This window comes from Aspergillus terreus, genomic scaffold (assembly GCF_000149615.1).
Source record: "Aspergillus terreus NIH2624 scaffold_2 genomic scaffold, whole genome shotgun sequence".
In the NCBI taxonomy this organism is placed as follows: domain Eukaryota; kingdom Fungi; phylum Ascomycota; class Eurotiomycetes; order Eurotiales; family Aspergillaceae; genus Aspergillus; species Aspergillus terreus.
The window spans coordinates 1,149,310-1,168,475 of record NT_165925.1 but is presented as its reverse complement, the minus strand read 5'-3'; the positions used below and the strand labels follow the sequence as shown (position 1 = coordinate 1,168,475).

Here is a 19,166-nt window from a genome sequence, read left to right as displayed (position 1 = left end):
AACGTCTCAATTTTCCACTTTCAGCCCATAATGATGCATTAATCACAGACAATCATTGTGGTATCAATACTCAGTCAATAAATACATCGGCAGATTATCGCGCTACCATGTTGTACAAGACAACATCGGAGAATACGAGTTAGGAGTATAGAATATTTCATTGCACAGGATCTAGTTCAAACTACACCGCCATAGAGAATGATAAACCGTATAACGCCATTCTGAGCTTCTCTACGTCGGACCGACCCAGAGAAAAGAGAGGCATCGTGATCACTACCGAACCACAATCTTGTCTACTTCATCCTTCGCTTCAGTCCACGTTTCGAGGTTCTTTCGCGCCCAATCCAGATGGCAGCGTGCATACGCAACCTGTGTAGACTCTGCATTAGCATCACACGTTCTCCATACGGCCGCGTCACATACCATATATCTTCGCAGATCTGCCTCTTTATCCTTCTGGAAACGCTTGAGGTCCTGCAGGACACCGGCACTGGCGTCTTTGACGTCCTTTTCGGATACCTCCAGGGCTTGTTCCAACTGGGAACAACAGTCATTATCGACTCCATTAGAGTGTCAGAATCGCAACATTGTAAAACTTACCTGAAGCAAACTTTCCTTGGTCTTGCCAATTTGGTCACGTCGAGTCCTTTCGGGATCGACATCAACAAAGCCATGCACGGCATGACTAATGCGTCCAAAGATCTTGTTGCTCATGAAAGTTCCGCTTGAGGTTTTGCGGTGCGCCGGAGGCGATGACGGTCCTGGTCCTGGCCTTCTAGGTGAGGTGGGAGAGGTTGGCACGGCCGAGTCCCCATGAGTAGGGGGGAAGTCCGATCCGATCGAGGTTCCGTCGTCCGAACCTCCCTGGTGAGAATCTCCTTCAGAAACGCTTGGAGCGCTGGTACCCGATGAGGCGGATAAGGAGCGCTGAGGCTTCGTCCCGGTTGGCTGCGGTGAGGTGCGGTTAAGATACTGCTCAATGCGCTTGGCTTCCAATTCACTCCGCTCCAAAGAATCCAGAAGCGCCTTTTTCTTCGCCAGCTCATCACGCGTCATCTCTTCTTGTACCCGCTTCAGCACGCGATAGCGAAGCACGCTGCGGACCACGCTGGCGAATTGTGCGCTTTCTCTCATTGGCTCAGCAAAATTCGCTCCCAATGCCGAGGACAGTTCCTCAGTCTCGATATACGAGGTGTCTGCTGCCTGACCGATCCGCTCAATGGCAGCAGCCACGGTGGGCGATTGTTCGGACAATGAGAAACCATTATACCGTGCTCCCAACTCCATCAGATCTGCGGACAGCGACGACAAGTGCGCAAGGGTCCGACGGTTCACTTTTTCGATGTTTCCCTGAAGAAGTAACTCTAGTTCTCGCGTCGAGGCTTCGAAGTTGATGAAGTATGGGTCCAGCTCTTGTTCGCTGAGCTTACGCGACTCGGGAGGGAAACGACCTAAAACATCCGGACCGGGCGCTTCCGTTGGGGATGTTCCAGCACCCTTGAGTTTCGCGGACGTGGAAGGTACGGGAAGCCACGCATGGGCGGGTGCTGGGTTTGCAGGGTCGAGGGGAGGCGCTTTGAGATTGTTCTTCGGGACGGAGGATGCAGGGTGGGAATGGAGTACTTCACTCTGTTTATCGTTAGAGCTGGTTCTGGGAATTTTTTAGATGTATACATACCCAGCTGACGTTGGGGTCGAGGAATCTCCACCAGACGCCATCCTCTCGGACCTCCTTCATTTGGCGACATCGGTTCAGAAAGACGGCCAGCATGCGCTTCCGAAGTTCGATAATCGCGGTATCTTCTTTGGCCTTGGTCGGTTTGGCGGCATAATCGGCCATAGTATGCTTTTCCGGAATGGGGGGTATGATAAGGGTGGGATGGAGGTTCACAAGGGTCTGTCGCAGAGACGCAAACTCGGAGTAGCGCCGTCGGACTTCCAGGTCCTAGTTGGCGTTAGATCATCATCTTGAAGATGCCTTAATTGGTTTGGGCTCACCCCAGTGCGTATAGTGTATACAATATAGCTTCCACCGCCTTCATGGTTCTTTCCGGCATCGGTGATCAGGATAGGCATCTCCGGGTTCTCGTAGAGGATCTGCTCAATGCGGCTGTCGTAAACACTCTTACGCATGTATCCTTGGCTCGTTTCCTGAGCTCCATATTCACCGGTGTTATCGTCGTCGCTAAGGTCCTGCTGTTGAGACAGGAAGGGGGGTGGATCCTGAGTAGATGAGCGGCTGGACGGAGACGGAGGAGTGTTCTCGCGATCGTAGAGCTCTTGGAGCTGTTAGAACATGCGACTATCGACAAAACAGGCCGTGGACGGTACACATACGTGGGGAAAGAGTTGCAGAGTGAAGGGATTCGGAAAGATGGGCCTCGTGGTCGAATGCGCCGTACGGATTGTTATCCTCGTCGTTCCACATGGTTGGCGGCTGGACGCTGAACAGGGTAGCCTTGCGATTTCCGGAAGCGGGGGTAGGTGTTAATAGGGCATATGCCGAGAGTGTAGGGCATAGAAGATAAATATGTACAGGCAAGTACCAAGTTTAAGCAGTGGATGACGAGATTGAACGCAAATAGACAGATACAAAGAGTAGTTGAGGTCGTGCTGATGCTGGATCACCGGCTGGAGAAGCGCGGGGAATCCGTAGTTGAAAGCACAACGTCACCGCCTTCGGCCATCCACTAGTTATGTAGTTAGTTATGTCTGATGACATAATTTATGCAACTAAACGTGTCCTTCTAGATTAGGCCTAGCGCGTCGCCTACGTGCAGAGGTAAACAACCTCCTATGCCCCCTCTATTCCTATCCATTTACCAACTTTCTTTCCTCACTCGGTTGAAGTCTGCATTCTTGGAGTCTATCGCGCTTAAAATGTCCCCTGCCCGAAAGTCTGGTATCTTTATGTACTCTGACTTTGATATTCAGGCTCTGTGTCGTCGAGCGAGTGAGCTGCGGATGGGCACACCGTGTATCTGTAATCCAGACCAGAGACCTGCTTCTGGAAGCTTCAACTGGGCCATCTTTCTGACATTTGAGGACGGGGTGCGGTGGGTGTTCCGATCACCACGCAATCAGAGCTACATAATGCCAATGGAGACGAGCCTGAAGCTTCTGGCAAGCGAAGCTGCGACTCTGAGATACATAAAATCTCATAGTGATATTCCAATTCCCGAAGTGTACCATTATTGGTATGAATTTTCCCATCAGCGTTGACATAGGTTAACAAATCGCAGTGATACCGCGGACAACGATGTTGGCATCCCGTACATTCTGATGAGCGAAGCACCCGGCGGGCCTCTTTCAGAGTCTTGGAAGTCCCCTGGTTCTTACCTGCCAGACTTAGCCACCGATAAGAAAGCCAAAGTTCTGTCACAACTAGGCGCTATCACATGGGAGCTCTCACAGCTTCGATTTGATAAGATTGGCTCTCTCTTTGAAGAAGGCGGAGATTTTAAGGTCGAAGAGTGTCTCTCTCGTGGACATGTCCTAGACCAACGTTCCAGCTTGGAGGAAGTGCCACGAGGGCCCTTTACTTCTGCAGCATCTTTTTACGATAGCCTCATCTCCGCGTTTATACAACATGCAGAATCCTTGCAACTGTCACATCATTGCTTCGTGGCACCTATTCCTTCAACTGACGCGTATCAGACTCTCGATGACTACAGGATGGCAGTTGACCTCTGGAACGACTTCGTGGCCATAGGTGATAAGATCGATTCGTCAGATAACAGACTGGATTACATTGTCGCCGGTGACGCCCTTCGCAATATCGTACCGCGGCTTACACGTCCGCCATTCACGCCGAACTTCCCTCTATGTCATGGGGACTTGAGTGTCAACAATATTTACGTGGATGATGACTTTAACATCACCTGTATAATTGACTGGGCGTTTACTTCGTCTGTTCCAGAATCGATGTTGTTCGTACCACCAGGTTTACCACAATCCCGAAACGAAGTTAGCCCCGAATTGTATGTTGCGTTCATTGAAGGGTTTATCACAGCGGTCTTGGGCTCACCTAGCAGTGCCTTGCGTGACGAATATCGCAAATCATTGGAACGGTGTAAACCTTTCTGGAGCCTAACTCGACTCATCAATTTAGACTGTACCGGAGACTATCACCTCTTTGCCACTGTCTGGGACGCAGCATACGGCGGTGAGAAAAACATCGGCGCGCATTTTGAACAGCAGCGTTCGTCGACTCATTACGTTCAAGTCTACGACGAAATCAAACTGGAAGACCGGCCTGCTTCGAAGGTCGAAAGGGACGAACTAAGCTATTTCCAAGACAAAGCTCTGAGGAAAACAATGGCGAAGAAGCTAACACTTCTTTCGCAATGGAAAAGACAATATAGCTCGGTCCATCCGCCAACCGTCCGAAACGATATGTTTGTCGCAGATGATAGATTGTGGAAGTGGCTCATGCAATGGATGCAGGAACGGGGTGATTTGTAGTACGTGCACACAAGGCTTATACGAATAGACTCAACTACTATATTCGTGAGGCCTCTATTGGGAAGGCATATTGGGAAAGAGTGAAAGGGAAAGCTGATGGAATCTCGTAGTGAATTTGAGGTTACCAAGGACCATGTAGCCATTGGCGGGGAGACCCACGACAAAGAAACCGGCTCATTAGGCTGACATTCTCACACTCTTCTATCCCACTCCTCACCACTTTGTCCATCTCGATTCCAGTGACCCAACCAACATGCCCTCTATACCCGGGGAAGTGATACTCCAGGTCGTGGAGAGTCTCATCTCCAAAGAATCGCGCAAGATCTATCGTCCAAGCGACATTGAGACACAGACCTTGATCAGTCTCGCGCTTACATGCAAGCTCACCCACCAGCCGGCACGACAGCTCCTCTTCCGCCATTGCCTGTATATTGATACGCGAGAGCGGCTGGATAGTCTGTTGGACAAAAGCGGCTATTTTGCAAACAATGACGCTAGCTCTACAGACCAGTGCATACAAGCCTTCTCGCTCTTCTTGGCCCCATTCCCCGAATACTCGCTTGAGGAGCCACATATAGTCCATCAGATTGATCGTTTGTTCGGACAAGTCTCTGCCACATTGCAAAACCTCGTTATCGACATGCCCCTGCGCAGCCTCTACCCGGATGAGGACGCGCAGGGCCTCCGTAAAGTCCTTCGAGCAGCGTTTGGCCACCTCGCCGCACTAGAAGACTTCTGCTCCGTCCAAGATGAGCTCTTCCTCGATTCAACGGACCGAGGAGCAGAACCAGAAATGTGGACCACTTGGCCTCCCCTCCGCCGTCTCGCACTGTATAATCCCGACGTCGAAGGTCGCTTTGTGGACGGCCTCCATAGGTGCCCGAATCTAACGCACCTTGTTATTGCGCGCCCTGACTCCTACATGGGCCAGCAGCTGTCCATAAATGAGGCAAAATGTCTGCCATTGACTTTACAACGACTCCTGGTTCTGAACACCAAGGATGGACGTCTCAGCGACGTTCGTGGTGCCAAGTCATCAGAATGGGAGGCCAGTTTTTGGGGCTGCATGATGCACTCGCAGAGTCTTACGCGATGTAGACTATGTTATGTTGATGTGCCTGTGGCACCAGGACGAGAAGATGACGATATCACTCTTTGCCAGGATTGGCTACGCGCACATGCTGTGGATGGAACACTTTGGGAGTTTCCAGGTACAATTTATCCTCCAGACTACCTGAATGCGTGAAAGGGGTACGAAGCAGCACGAAAGACAATGTCTTCTCTTTTAACAAACAACAATCTTTCATCCAATATGAACGTTGAGTTATATCTTCCAGCTCAATACAGCGAACAGCCTCAAAACCACGCAGCTAAGCATATGTTGAATATACCTCACCCACTACCCAAACATCCAGGCTATCCTATTCCCTATAAGAAACACTCGCCATGCTCCATCGCCAAATTTGCCAAATTTCCTTTGTAGCAGTGCGCCACGCCATCCCGCACACATAGATAGCTCTTGCCGCCGGCGTTCTTGCAATTATGAGACGACCGGTATCCCTTGCTCTTAGCTGGGTCACAGCCGCCATTGAACTTGGCCTTCTTTTTGATCTTGCCGCAGTTCTGACAGCTGGTCAGCGCGGCGGCGTCTGCCTCCGCGGGTACCAGGGTCTCGTCGGTGGACAGTTTTTCAGAACTGAGAGAGTGCTCGGCTGGAGACATTTTTCGTTCTACCAGAGCTTTGGCGTTGTTGAGTCGCAACTTTTCATGGGTTCCGCAAGGGAGAGGCATAGGAGGCAAAGGAGGACGAGGGGTTTGACAAGCTCTTTAAAATGCATTGCTTTACTTTCAGTTAGCCATAATGGGTTGATAATGAGAGAGGGGTGTGGAAAGAGAGATCATACTGATTGACGAAGCCCACGTCGATATTGGTAGTTAGTCAGTGATCCAATGTGCTTAGTTCACGAACAGTAGCCTTGGATTGGAAGCGTAATGGACTAGATATATGTATCTCCAAGTTTGTGCCTCATGCCGAACTACCAAGAAATCTTGTATACGCCATGTCGATCATGAATGCGAATCTCGACGACGTCCCCGCTGACAGTCAATAGTGTTTATTCCTTGTGACAGACAACTCACAATGCCGCTGCCGTTCTGAGGTTGCAATTGGGTTGATACATACTGTTAGATGGGTGCCCAAAGCTGCATTGATACAGCTTGCTACCTGGAGTCCAGTGCTATGACACTCATTTGCTTGAGGGGAACATGAGGCTCTCATGCACGGGAGCGCATGACAACAAACAGTTACACCCGCCATTCTATATCTGACTATCTCACCTCAGAACGTACACTACCCCGCATATTTTGCAGACGCCTTCCATGCTTATATGGTTCCACAAAGCCTTGGTATAAGTCAATTGTGCTACACAGGACAACCTGGTGATCCATTTTGGACGAATGAACCATGCCCATTTCTTCTACAGGAGATGTTCCAAGGTGACCAGAGAGGCATCATATCACACAACATGAAGCAGAATCAGTCTGTTCTCTGTGTGTAACCCATGTTCCCGAAGGAGTTGAATACTGCGAGATGGTTTTTAAGTGGGGTGCGGACGTGAACTGGATGCTGGCAGTCAACCTTGTGTGCCCGTATGGCAATTTTACTGAACAGACTTGGAATGGCATCTCACTAAAACGTGTCACCCCTTGAAATTATGTCGCCTACAAGGGAAAATATTGTCCATACGCTCATCCATGAGACGCAAATAGCCATGCAAACCTCCTCATTGCCCCGGATCTCTCGACAGCTGCATATTTGCCTGCAACTGGGACCTCAGCATGCCAAAGACGTTCGTCTTCCATCAATAGCCAGGCCCCATAAGCTTCGTGCCATATTGACTACAGGCGTACTTGCGTGCTGTTGTTAACCCTGAGGGTTATATGGTTACAACATGACAAGACCTATGAGGCGGTACATGAAATATGCCACTCTCAATATCCCCAAGGCTACTCGGGCTGGCGTAGCCAGTCTTGAGCCACTAGACAGGGGTGTGTTTGAGGTCCCCTCCCAATGCCTGTACTCCGATGCAAGACTTCCCCTCTTCTCACATAGCCAAAATCCTCTCAAAACACTCTTTCAGCCTGTATCCATCATGATGATCTCCTCTGACACAGCCGAGATTATTCGTCGCAAAAAATCGCAATACTGTCGTTTTGCAGACAGCAACCAATGGGAGCGCTTCAAAGACATCTCTCTCCCTGACGCAACCTTTGTGTTTGTGGACCCTACAGACACCGTCATTAATACCAACGGAGTCGATTATCAGTTCGCATCCCGCGAGAGCTTTGTCGCCTTTTTCAGCCAGGCATTTCGAAACCTGCAGACTATCCATATGGTTGACCCGGGGGACTTGGAACAAACGAATGCCGACGAGGTGAAGGCCGTCTGGAGCGTCATATACCACGCCGGGCCAAAGGGTTTAGCTCAAGGAGCTCATGAAGTAGGTGGGGGTCATTATTATGAGGTCTGGGTACGAAAAGGGGACGATTGGTTCATGAAGAGCTTGAGAATGCAGCGACTGTATCATAAAGTACTGAGTTCTTGAAGGGTGAACACCTTAGATGGGGACTGATATCGCAAGCCTACGAGCCGGCTTCGTACCTTGTACTGGGATAACTTTGATAATTTCAGCTGCCCAAGTCTGGTTCAATTTTTATGAGAAGATCAACTGTCAATAAGAAGAGTTTAATCAATCCGCACAGCGACGTAGTTTAATCTCTGTTGTATCAAATCATCGTCCTTGAACAACTGCTACCTGCGAACATAACTAGCATACACTAGAGGCCAATCTTCCAGAATTTCCCAATCCAAACACACCGTGATCAGCTCTTCCTGACTAGGGAGAGAAGGATCGCACCTGCAACCGCCATAGCTATAAACACAGTGAAAAGGACACAAAGAAGTGTCTCACAGGGACAGAACCGGGTACGAGCAGCATCCCCATCCTCTCTTTCAGTTTTCGCGCGTTCTGGGCGTGGTTAGCCCTCCTGTATCAGCCATAAAAGTCGGAGGTTATTGCTTACCTTTCAGCGAGATTTCGCTCTGCGAGAGTTCGCTTTGCGCCCTCGAAGGTTGGTATGAGAGCGGCGGCATGCGAATGTAGTCAAGGCTTTTCTTTTCGAAGGCCTGACCAGTCTCAGGGTCAGGTCCACCCATATTGTATTCCTGGTTAGCTTTGTTCCGAGTTATGACCCGTATCTGAAGGGCAAGTAGTTTGACCTCGGAAGACAATGAAGCGGTGGAGTGGTAGAGTGGTGAGGAGGGAAGCTCGGTTGAGCGAGAGAAGGAGGATCAGGCCATGTTAAATACCATCAGGTCGAGTGGAAAAGCTGAGCCGCAATCACTGTAAAATCTATTTTTGAATGCATCATATCGATGACTTACCTAGTGGTGACATATAAATGAGAAATCCAGCCTGGACCATAGGCGCTGATTGCGATAGATACTATCAATTGCCTGACTCACTCCAGCTCTTAGCTTTTGGTGTGCATGGTGAACCAAAACCTAACCTCTCTTTTCTTCGACAACCTCGGTTAGACATGACCTCTGTAATCTGATGGTGTGAATATGGTGTTCTAGATTCCATCATACCCCAAACTGTCCAGGTAGCCAGCCCCTACGGCAAAGTGTTTGTGTTAGGAGTTTGACATCTATCACCCATTTCCTCTCACTGCGGCTTGACTATCAATCTATTACATAGTTCCATGTAATCACGCAGGACAAAAAATTATTCTCGTTGTTGCATACAACCTCAAAGGGCGGGATAAGGCTAAGCCAATCTCGCACTTGAGATACCATAACAGCAAGATTTCAACTACTCCTCCCTATAGCATTTACCATTAATCGCACAATACACAACAACGACAATTGTAACTATGATCATAGCTATGGTGCATCCCGCCAGCACGGACCAGATGATCAGCAATACACGGAGTGTATCACATCGGCAACCCCTTGCAATGAGTCTTGAGCAGCGGGAATGGTCTGCATCTTCTGCATCTGGTAAGGCCGCCACCCTCGATTTGTCCGGTGTGTCTCGTTCCTACCTGATGACGCGAATCCGTCTCGAATTCCTGGAGTCGCTGTCTGTGTGGCGTGATGATCTAACGATATCCTCTGCATCTCGATATCGCGGCTAAGATAGTGCGGCTCGACACTCCCCTGACAAGCCTCTGACTCGTCATAGGAAGGCGGCGGCCTCGGCATTGTGTGCGTGTGCGTGTGTAGATACGCGAGGCTAGATGGATGTGATGTTAATCAAAGAGCTAAAGGTTTCAAAGACCGCGTCTGGAAGGTGTGGAGTGTGCAGGTCTAGATATGTGATTGACGAAATCATAGCGATATGGCCTAAATATTTACCGATGAGATGATAAATGCCGTGTAAGCATTCAACGTGGTGAAGACATGATGACATGCCGGTGCAGCCTCAACATCCAAGGGCGTTGATTCGACAAGAGTAGCATAAAAGATTCCGACGTATGGGAATTCCATCCAGTCTGGTCTTCATTATCAATCATGTTTCCTGACCGAGCTATTTTTGTGCAGGGCGGGTATGGGTATCTCTAATGACTATTCTGCGACACCCATATTGTAAGATAGCTGTCAGATAGAGCCGGAAGTAGTCAAGTGTCTAGGTCAGAGGATATACCTACCATCTTTGGGGGGCGATAATACCAACAAGTAGACTGCCCTGTTGGGCTAGGCCCAGACCGAAGCTTACTATATTCGAACCTTAAAAGGCAATGTTGATGTAAGGGTAACCTGACGTCATCGTTCTGTTTCTGAATCAACAAAACTCGCGTAAACACCGACAACTGTGATTACCACCTACCTCATAACCTACACAAGATGGAAGACTATCAGAGACCGAGGCTGACCATAGCGTTTGTCTATGACCCAAAAGCCCACTACCTCGAAATGGGCTACTCAGAATCGGAATGCGGTGATCTAGCAGATGATACTACTATCAAAGGCATTTCCGAAGCCCTCCAGACTCTGGGCCATCATGTCATTCATGTTCCCGGAATCAAGCCCCTAGTCAATCATCTCGCCTCAGGTGATCAGAAAGACTGGGATTTGGTGTTCAATTTCGGGGAGGGAGTCACTGGTTCGGCAAGAGAATCCCAGGTTCCGGCCCTACTGGAAGCATACAATGTGCCATTCACGTTCTCTGACGCATCCACACTGGCACTATGTATTGATAAAGCCAAGACAAAGGCAAGTCCATATCTTGATGCATGAATTCACACCGACATTAGCTGAGTGGGTAGCCTCCAGATGGTTCTGAAGCACCATAACATACCAACCAGTCCATTTCTTGTTGTCCCTCGCCTTGGGGAACCTGTTGACTATACGCTTCTGGAGGATCAACTTCCGTACCCTTTATTCGCAAAGCCTGTCGCCGCATCCACCTCCAACGGAATTACCGCGTCGAATAAGATCCAGAAGAAAGAAAAGTTTCGCAGTGTCGTGGAGGATCTTCGATCGCAATTCCCCGAGCAAGACGTTTTAGTCGAGACATTTCTCGCCGGTCGTGAATTTACTGTCGGGATACTTGGGACCGGTGAAGATGCAAGAGTTCTCGGCGTATCTGAGGTCACTTGGTATAATCCTAAAGGCGGATGCGACGAGGACGGATGCGTGGACTTTGCTACAATATTTTCAAAAAGCGGAGGAGCAGACAAAGATATGGGGCACACCCATGTTGAGCTTGAAGGGGATGACCAGATGGCTCGTGTATCGCAAGTGGCTCTAGATGCCTACAAGGGATTGGGCTGTAGAGATGCAGGGCGAGTTGATGTCCGCTTTGGCCCTGACGGAGACGGATCCAACCCATATGTCATCGAGGTAAACATCCTATCCAAGTTATGGAAAAGTATATACTTATTTACTCACAGGTCAACCCCATATTCGGGCTGAATCCCAACCATTCTTTATACACATGGATTGCCAAAAACAACGGTCTTTCTTACACAGATTTGTTGCAGAACATAATCGAAAATGCCCTGTCGAGGTACGATTCAGTCAAAGCCGCACTGCATTGAACTTGACTCGATGTCAATATACTCCACTGCCCTGCAAATGCTGTGTTCTTTGTCATGATATAAAACGAACATACACGCTCCTACATGAATGACTGCAACCAAAAACCAAACCCAGTAGTTTAGATGAATTGCACTTTGTATCCTTTCGCTTCCCGTCGTATATTTCCACTTTCAGTAGGCCCTTGAAGAGCATCCACCAGTATCTTCTGTTCCCTTTCCGAGCGTGCGATGGCGAACGGTGTCTCAACAGTGCTGATCACCTGGTATGTTTCCCCGATTATTGATATTGGCCCGTCGAATGAAGGCATCTCGAAGACGCTTTTTACCACAGATGCTAGTATGAGAATACTCAGAATAATGAGGCTACCAAGAAGGCAAATGCATCCCACGATCGAACTTATGGAAGGAGATTTCGGAGGCTCATATATGGAAAACACCCGCCCGATTGGTTTACCTGTCATTAAACCTCAGTGCAAGTCATATATATATATATATATATATATATATCGCTCGGTAGAGGGGGTTACTCACCACCTTTCTCCAAGAGATCTAGGTCCTCTTCATCCCTGTATTTCATCTTTGCTCCTAACGAGATGGGTATTCTGCTGTCAGTTCTGGCTGTCTTGTGGATAATACTGGGGTAGAAGACTCGGAGAGTAGGCCCGTCTCGACGGGATATGAAATAGTTCACTTTCGCAGCAAATACGTAATAGGATCATCTTTGGTACCTAAACAATTCGTCATGATTACCTATCAAGCAAAGCAATGACCTGAAAACGAGCCCCTCCTTCTATACTCTCGATTGACTTCTTGCGGCTGGGATGCTGTTGCAAAAGCCAAATAGATAGTTCGCTGTAGTGCTTGAAATAAGCACAAATGTTTCTCCACGAGAAAAAATCTTGCAACGTCCTAAACACTCCTCGCGTGTTTAACCCTCAGCTCCTCAGTTGGCTCCTGTCCAACTTCTTCCCAAATCCGCTTGCGCTGCTCACGAGACCCAGCACCAAACGTATCCCCTCCTTTTCTATACAGTTCACATGGTCCCCCACATCCCTGTCACAATCGGACTCACGGAGGGCTTCAACGACAAGTGAACACCCTTCATTCGTATCCACTCGGAACTACCTTAGGACGGCACCGAATCGTCCGCCCGGTTGGCTTGTTTAGACAGCTTCACCAAGACGTCGTAATGGACACCGCCATCACGATGCTGCCGGCTCCCAAAGGCGCGCTAGGTATCCCAGTCTCAAGAATGACTGCGTCGGGTGACTGTTGCCTGCTGTGCGTTTCGACTCCGTGTGACTTCATTTCGCTCTCCATTCATCACGGCTAGTTGGTCTAGGATTTCGGCTACGAAACCGATGTCCGCACTATACGCGGCGCAGCATAAAAGAGATCTATGGCAGTTCTTGACTGTGTATGTCGAGACTATGGCTGTGAAAATACTATTGAGACGACGGTTTGATAGGACGAGGGCCCGGACACCTCCGTAGCAACTTGGGAAGCTGCCTATAGTGCATAAAAGTTCATCTGGGAGCCGAAGAAGAGACATGAAAAAAGATGCAGTCTCTGAGGGCGTGTGGGAGCAGAGATTATGGAGAGGTATGCTTGAATGCAAGGAATGCGCGGTCAGTCGTGATGAAAAGGAGGGTCAGCTTCCAAAGTAGATATATCGGCAATTATTACCTACTAGCCTCCCTGTTGCAATTTTGGGTCAGGGCAAGTTGCGCCCTTCATATTTTGGGGTAGTTGCTACATCGCCAGACACGCAAACTACGTGGGCAGTATATTTTATTTTGAGATACTGTTCTCTACAAAGAGCTTTAGAAGATATATTTTTCACTTCACAATCTATGTAAAGCTGAATTGGCTGCACAAATATTGCACAAGAAAAACTAATCCCTGCGCTGGTATCAAATTGGCCCTTGAACAACGCCAGTCCGTTGCCTAGTATGCTAGCCCCCAACCCGAGATGCCCTTATGACAGACGGAAGATGACAAAAAACAATGGGGGTATTGGTATCCATCAAGTGAGAAAATAAACAAACAAGAAAATTAAACACCGCAGAAGCGTCGCCTCACAGGGATGCCGCGGCTAACGGTGGTGAGATCAGCTCTGAAAGCTGTACATGCGCACTTCACAATCCTCGCTTCCGGTGGCAAAGCGACTATCTCCAAGACCGATACAGGTCACCGGTCCAGAATGGCCAGTAAATGTGCGTTCGCACTTCCCAGTTCGGGGGTCCCAAATCTTTACCATGCGGTCTTCGGCGCCAGAAACAATACGCAATGTATCAGCTCCCAGTGCCCAAACACCTTCTAGGTGTCCAAAGAAGGTTCGCAGGCATCTTCCGGTAGTAGTCTCCCACAGTCGGATCGTGGAATCCAGAGCGCTCGTGACAATGTAGCGAGGAGGCGCGGGACGGCCATTATCAAACGAAGGCCCAAACATGGAGGACTGAGAAGCGGGTTCGATTGACGACACACCGAAGGTAGTCTGGGGCGCAGGGGAGCCTGGGTCATCCGAGACAGTACTGACATTGTCGTTTTCGCATTCTGCGTCATGTTCCTCAAACTCGAATTCCCTAGGCAAAGGGATGACCTGTTGGACCTGACCCACGTGGCCATGGAAAGTCCGAATGCATTGCTTGGTGTCCAAGTCCCACAGCCGAACGGTGCAATCGTCGGAAGCGGAGAAGACGGTGCGGGAAGTGGTGTCGACTCTAACTGCGTTGACCCAGTCCGTGTGGCCGCGCAGGAGACAGGTAGATTTGTCCTCGAAGTTCCAGATCTTCACCGTCTTGTCGACGGACGCAGATGCAAGAATGGTAGCATCGAAGTGCAAGCCAATTACGCCGCCTCTGTGGCCAGTGTATGTGGAGATGCACTCTCCGGTCCTCCAATTCCATACCTTGAGGCTTCGATCCATGCTGCCGCTGATCAACTTGGTATCGTCGAATTGGAGGCAGCGGATCCCAGACTCATGACCATATAGCGTCCTCAATTCTTCTCCGGTCTCAGTGTCCCAGATTTTGATGGTTGCGTCGTAGGAGCCGGTGGCCAGTATATTATCCTCAAATTGCAAGCACATGACCCCATTTGTGTGGCCTTTGAAAATCTTGGTCGAGCACCGTCCATATTTCCAGTTGGTGCCAACCTTGAATCGGTCCTTGTAAACTTCTTTCCAAGGTCTGTACCGCTTCTTGAAAAAGGCATCGTCATTCTCCGAGTCAGGCGCAAGGGACGAGCATTGTCGTTTGACAACTGCGGTTTCTTCATCACTAGTGTCCTGCTTTCGCTTTCCAGAGCTGGAGCTTTCAGGAGCCGCCGATTGTTCGCGTTGTTGCTCCCCAGTGGATGTAACCGTTGGCGAGGGGCCGCTTATGTCCCAGGTCGTGGCACGCAGTTCAATTTCACGTTTCGATTCGCGTAACCGTTTCCGCTCCAGTAGAGGAAGACCCCATCCGCACTTCTTGCATTTGCGATGGATGTGTTGCTCGCACATACGATGCCAGACAACATCATCATCAGCCAGAGCCCTCCACCGCCGAGATACCTGAGCGGCTTTGCAAAGAGATGTGGTATCGAGGTAACAAAGAATCTTGAAGGAGATCTCCGGGGGAAGAGCGGTTAGAAAGTCGATTCGAATGAGATCGCGAACAGTAGCGGAAACGAAAGAAAGTTGCGGGAAACAGCACTGGGCCATCAGCCCTTGCAGAATAAGTTTGCGGTGTTTCGCGGGCGCGGCGGAGAAGAGAGACCATATATGGGCGATACCCTGCTGGTCGCTTTGCGGGAGAGTCTCCAAATCCTTGACGCCAGTTAGTCTAATGCACATTTAAAAATCTTGCACAGGGAACCAATTCCTACCCTCTGTAGTTTATCCATTGAAGGCTCGTCTGCCTGTCGCCTACACTTAAGATCTGGTCGGTGGCGATAACAGTATTTCGAGTTGGCACTGCTCAGATCCTCTGGTTTGCCTGTTCGCGAACCCAAGGGAGCGTATTGTTCAGGGATATGTTTCGCGAGGAAAGGCGCAACATTTTCGTCCGCAAGCTTTGCGGAAGTTGTCGTTACGTTGTTGAAACTGTGGGGCCCATGCTGGGTAGGATCGGGCTCGGCATCAACCTCATCAGTGGGCTCGGGTGTGCCACCGAAGATGGATTTGAAGGAGACCTGGGTGGAATCCATTTGTCCCTGGCGACAAGAGGTCTCTCCGATGGTCCTGTGAGGCAGAATAGTCTCACTCAAAGTATCGATAGAGTTCTCTTCTCGGGAAGTGTCTCGGGCTGAGGGGGCCACTGTCGGCATGCGAAAATGAATCGAATTGCAACTGCGACTCAAAGACAATCCAGGCGCACACGCGAATCGGTCTTATGTACGAGGTTGTTTGCGACGGATGAGAGAAACGTGGAGGTCTGTAGTGGGTCGACAGCAGAGGCTAGGTGAGGACCGCGGGAGAATTGTAGCGGCGATAAGGTGAAGAAAGCGAAGGATGCGAAGTTGGACCAGCCAGAATTCGAAACGGGAGGATACCTGCAGATATATGTATGCGTCGGCACGTCGCGACAGGAGAGAGAGAAAAATATGACTGATGTAGCATGGAGACGACCGAGAGAACCAGACAGTCGGCAATGAACTCCCATCACGCAAGCGCCGAGCATGGTCTCGTGCTGGGTCCACACGTGACCGCGATGGCGCCATAGCCGCCTCCCGTCGCATCACCTCCGATGAGGCCATCCTGGGTGGCAACTGCCAACAATCAATCCCTCGCCATCACGAGGATCAATTGCGGAGCCTTCCCCAGAGAAACCCATCGACTAATGGGAACTACTCCAGGCTACGGCAACCACTGTTGCTCCTTAATCGATCTACGCAGAAACTAGCTCACCGCCTACTACACCACTCTGGAGGAGTATTGGATCCATCACGTCCACTTTCACATTCTACCATCCACCCAACCAGCGTGATATCTGTCTTTCTCTGGGCTAGATATTGTGACTCCGGTCCCCACTGACATTCTGATCCGCCTTCTGAAAATAGCACTCGACAGGTGGAGCTCTCGAGGCCAGTGTTTGACCCCTGAGTTGGCCTCATTCCTATCCTTCCTGCGACTCATTCTTCCGCTTCGGCTGCCTGGTAAGTTTGTTATGCGATGTTTAATCACTTCCACACCGGAAATTCTTCAATGCAATATCCTTGTCTCTGGCGCTATTCAACCCCTGATCATACAGGCCCCTTTGTCTCACCGCCACTCTCCCGGACAAATCCTCCGGAGTGATCGGTTTATCTGACGTTGAAACTCTGCAGTGTTTGAGATTCAAGGAAAGATCAACGCCCCTCTGACTATCTCCTATGGGGTGATTATGAGCTCAACTCGCGTATATCTTACTGCATTCCTCCCACCTCTCCCATTCGCCATTCTCGCAAGGTCCCTTGCAACTTTCCCCAGTGGACACACGCTAGCACCCGGGGTCACACAGCTAGTGGACTCATCGCGCGCTTGAAAACCTTAGACCGGGGACACCAGGCGACTCATATTCTGGAATACCGCGCAATCTGGAACGTCATCGACCATGTCAGCTTCGGAATCTTCGGCAACATCAAGCGTCGCACCTCACGACCACGGGTCTTCGCAGGTTGAAACCTCCATACCTCAATTAGAAACCCTCATTTCTCATCTGGTCGCGGCCAAGCGATCATTGTCTTCCATCAATCATGTGTGGCGAGCGAATGAAATCGTGACATCCGCCCGGTCCGCTTTGGAAGAAAGCGTTGTAGTGTCCGCACGAACGGGCTTTTTGAGGAAGGGGCTAAACAACCAATTGCGACTCCTTTACAGCGTGCGGGCTGAGGTCGAAGAAGTCTCCGTGCGCGGCCGGTCAGAGTTTGCCGGCGTCTTACGAAGTCTTGATGCCGCTGACGCCCGTCTGCGGAAGACCTTGAACCTATTGCGCGAGACCATCGTTCATGCATCATTTCGCCCGGAAGGAGAAGAGCCTAAGAGTCTGCACGATTTTGTCGATGAGCGTGGCGTGGAAGAGCTCAATTCAGCTCTGAAGAGTGCAATTGATCGCACAAATGCCGCCCAGACAGAGCTTGAGACATCCAATTGCGCGTTTGATGACGAGCTACAATCTATTAAGGAGGCGTTGGGCAATTACCGAGCCGTCACGAAAATGGCATCTTCCCGGACATCCGCATCGTCATCTTCGTCATCCGCATCCAATGCGAGCTTACCATCTATGTCAGGAGTACCGTCTATGTTACATTCTTTGGAAATGCACGCTCAGGAAATGGCTAATCTACTGGAATCCCTCGTGCGCCACTTCGACCTTTGCGTGACAGCTGTCAAGCATACGGAGGGCGGAGGTGCGGCAGCAAGATCCATCACCGGCGACATGCCGGCCGGAATGAACGTCAGTGGCCGGGGCGGTCCAAATATCGAGGAAGGCATCAACGCTAACCTCAATGCGCCCCTTGACCCTCTCAGCAACTCCGAATACAGAGAAATGGTCAATGTCCTGATCAAAGACGCAGCAGAGGCAGAGGATGTGGTGATGGAGATCCAAGACCGCATTGGTGAGATGGAGTCAATATATGAGAATATATTAGGACAGAGAGACGCAGTTTTGGCTGTGTACAATGCCACCACCTCTGTTTTCGAGCACATCTCGTCTCTTGCCTCCGCACGGCTTGCCGGCTATATAGCCCAGGCGCACACTTTCACACGAGTCTGGAACGATGAGCACGAGCATATCCAAGGTGGGTTGTCGGACCTGTCCGATCTGAACACCCTGTATGATGGCTTTTTGGAGGCATATGATGGCCTCATTCTAGAAGTCGCTCGTCGAAGACACGTACGGCAGCGTGTTGAGAAGGTCCTCCGTGATGCAAAACACAAATTGGACCAATTGTATGAGGAGGACGTCAATGCACGCGAGACATTCAGAGTAGAGCAAGGCGATTACCTCCCGTCCGATATATGGCCCGGGATTGGACGGGAGCCCATGCGCATTGAGTTCCGTCGCATATCTGGCGGCACTTTGAAGGGAGTGCAGGATCAACATCCGGATGAAGACACCGCTCCCCCGTCTGACCCCAAGGACGTGGCAAATCACACAACTGACGAGAATCGCGACGAGGGCGAAACCATACCTGCACTGCCGAAGGCCCTGGTTGAGGAAGCGCTCGCCCGCCTTAAAGCTAGAAATCGACAAGCCACCTAGACGGGTGTGCCCAGCACCTGTTGTCTGTTGTGTTGGCTGTAGTGGGTGCAGCGTATAAATCCGCTAGTCTCCGACTCGTCTAGTTTGCCGTGGGACAGTCTATATTATTAATGACCTAAATGATGAACGAAACCTGGCTTTAGGCCTAGACCGATAGCAGGCCATCCGCCTGACAGAGAGCCACTCCTCGCTCGACGCATACTCCGATACCGTCAGGGATCGAGATGTGAGCGCGGACGAGGACTCTAGTTGACTCGGATGGGCTGGATGAGGTTCAAAGAGAGCTCTGATGGGTCACAAGAATCAGAGAAGTGCTGAAGTATCTACTCTGTAGGATTCGCCAATATATATCTTGGTTTTAGGGACACT

The 19,166-nt window shown here is 50.1% G+C and overlaps 6 protein-coding genes across 6 annotated transcripts; 4 read left to right on the top strand and 2 right to left on the bottom strand.

The window, feature by feature from the left end:
- Positions 1–273: 273 nt before the first annotated feature.
- ATEG_01406 (sorting nexin-41) lies at positions 274–2,428 on the bottom strand (the record flags this gene model as incomplete). The annotated part of the gene is made up of 5 exons (XM_001208771.1): positions 274–369; positions 601–1,629; positions 1,679–1,945; positions 1,999–2,279; positions 2,338–2,428. The coding sequence occupies 5 exons, from the start codon at positions 2,426–2,428 to the stop codon at positions 274–276; spliced, it is 1,764 nt and encodes a 587-aa protein (XP_001208771.1).
- Positions 2,429–3,093: 665 nt separating this feature from the next.
- ATEG_01405 (uncharacterized protein) lies at positions 3,094–4,650 on the top strand (the record flags this gene model as incomplete). Its single annotated transcript, XM_001208770.1, has 3 exons — positions 3,094–3,197; positions 3,243–4,463; positions 4,575–4,650. 3 exons carry the CDS (start codon positions 3,094–3,096, stop codon positions 4,648–4,650), a joined length of 1,401 nt encoding a protein of 466 aa, XP_001208770.1.
- Positions 4,651–7,415: 2,765 nt separating this feature from the next.
- On the top strand, positions 7,416–8,061 carry ATEG_01404 (uncharacterized protein; the record flags this gene model as incomplete). The annotated part of the gene is made up of 2 exons (XM_001208769.1): positions 7,416–7,964; positions 8,056–8,061. 2 exons carry the CDS (start codon positions 7,416–7,418, stop codon positions 8,059–8,061), a joined length of 555 nt encoding a protein of 184 aa, XP_001208769.1.
- Positions 8,062–10,441: 2,380 nt separating this feature from the next.
- ATEG_01403 (D-alanine--D-alanine ligase family protein) lies at positions 10,442–11,568 on the top strand (the record flags this gene model as incomplete). The annotated part of the gene is made up of 3 exons (XM_001208768.1): positions 10,442–10,603; positions 10,802–11,371; positions 11,422–11,568. 3 exons carry the CDS (start codon positions 10,442–10,444, stop codon positions 11,566–11,568), a joined length of 879 nt encoding a protein of 292 aa, XP_001208768.1.
- A 2,110-nt stretch (positions 11,569–13,678) lies between these two features.
- ATEG_01402 (F-box/WD repeat-containing protein) lies at positions 13,679–15,759 on the bottom strand (the record flags this gene model as incomplete). The annotated part of the gene is made up of 2 exons (XM_001208767.1): positions 13,679–15,379; positions 15,439–15,759. 2 exons carry the CDS (start codon positions 15,757–15,759, stop codon positions 13,679–13,681), a joined length of 2,022 nt encoding a protein of 673 aa, XP_001208767.1.
- Positions 15,760–17,144: 1,385 nt separating this feature from the next.
- Positions 17,145–18,797, top strand: ATEG_01401 (autophagy-related protein 17; the record flags this gene model as incomplete). Its single annotated transcript, XM_001208766.1, has 1 exon — positions 17,145–18,797. One exon carries the CDS (start codon positions 17,145–17,147, stop codon positions 18,795–18,797), a length of 1,653 nt encoding a protein of 550 aa, XP_001208766.1.
- Positions 18,798–19,166: the final 369 nt, after the last annotated feature.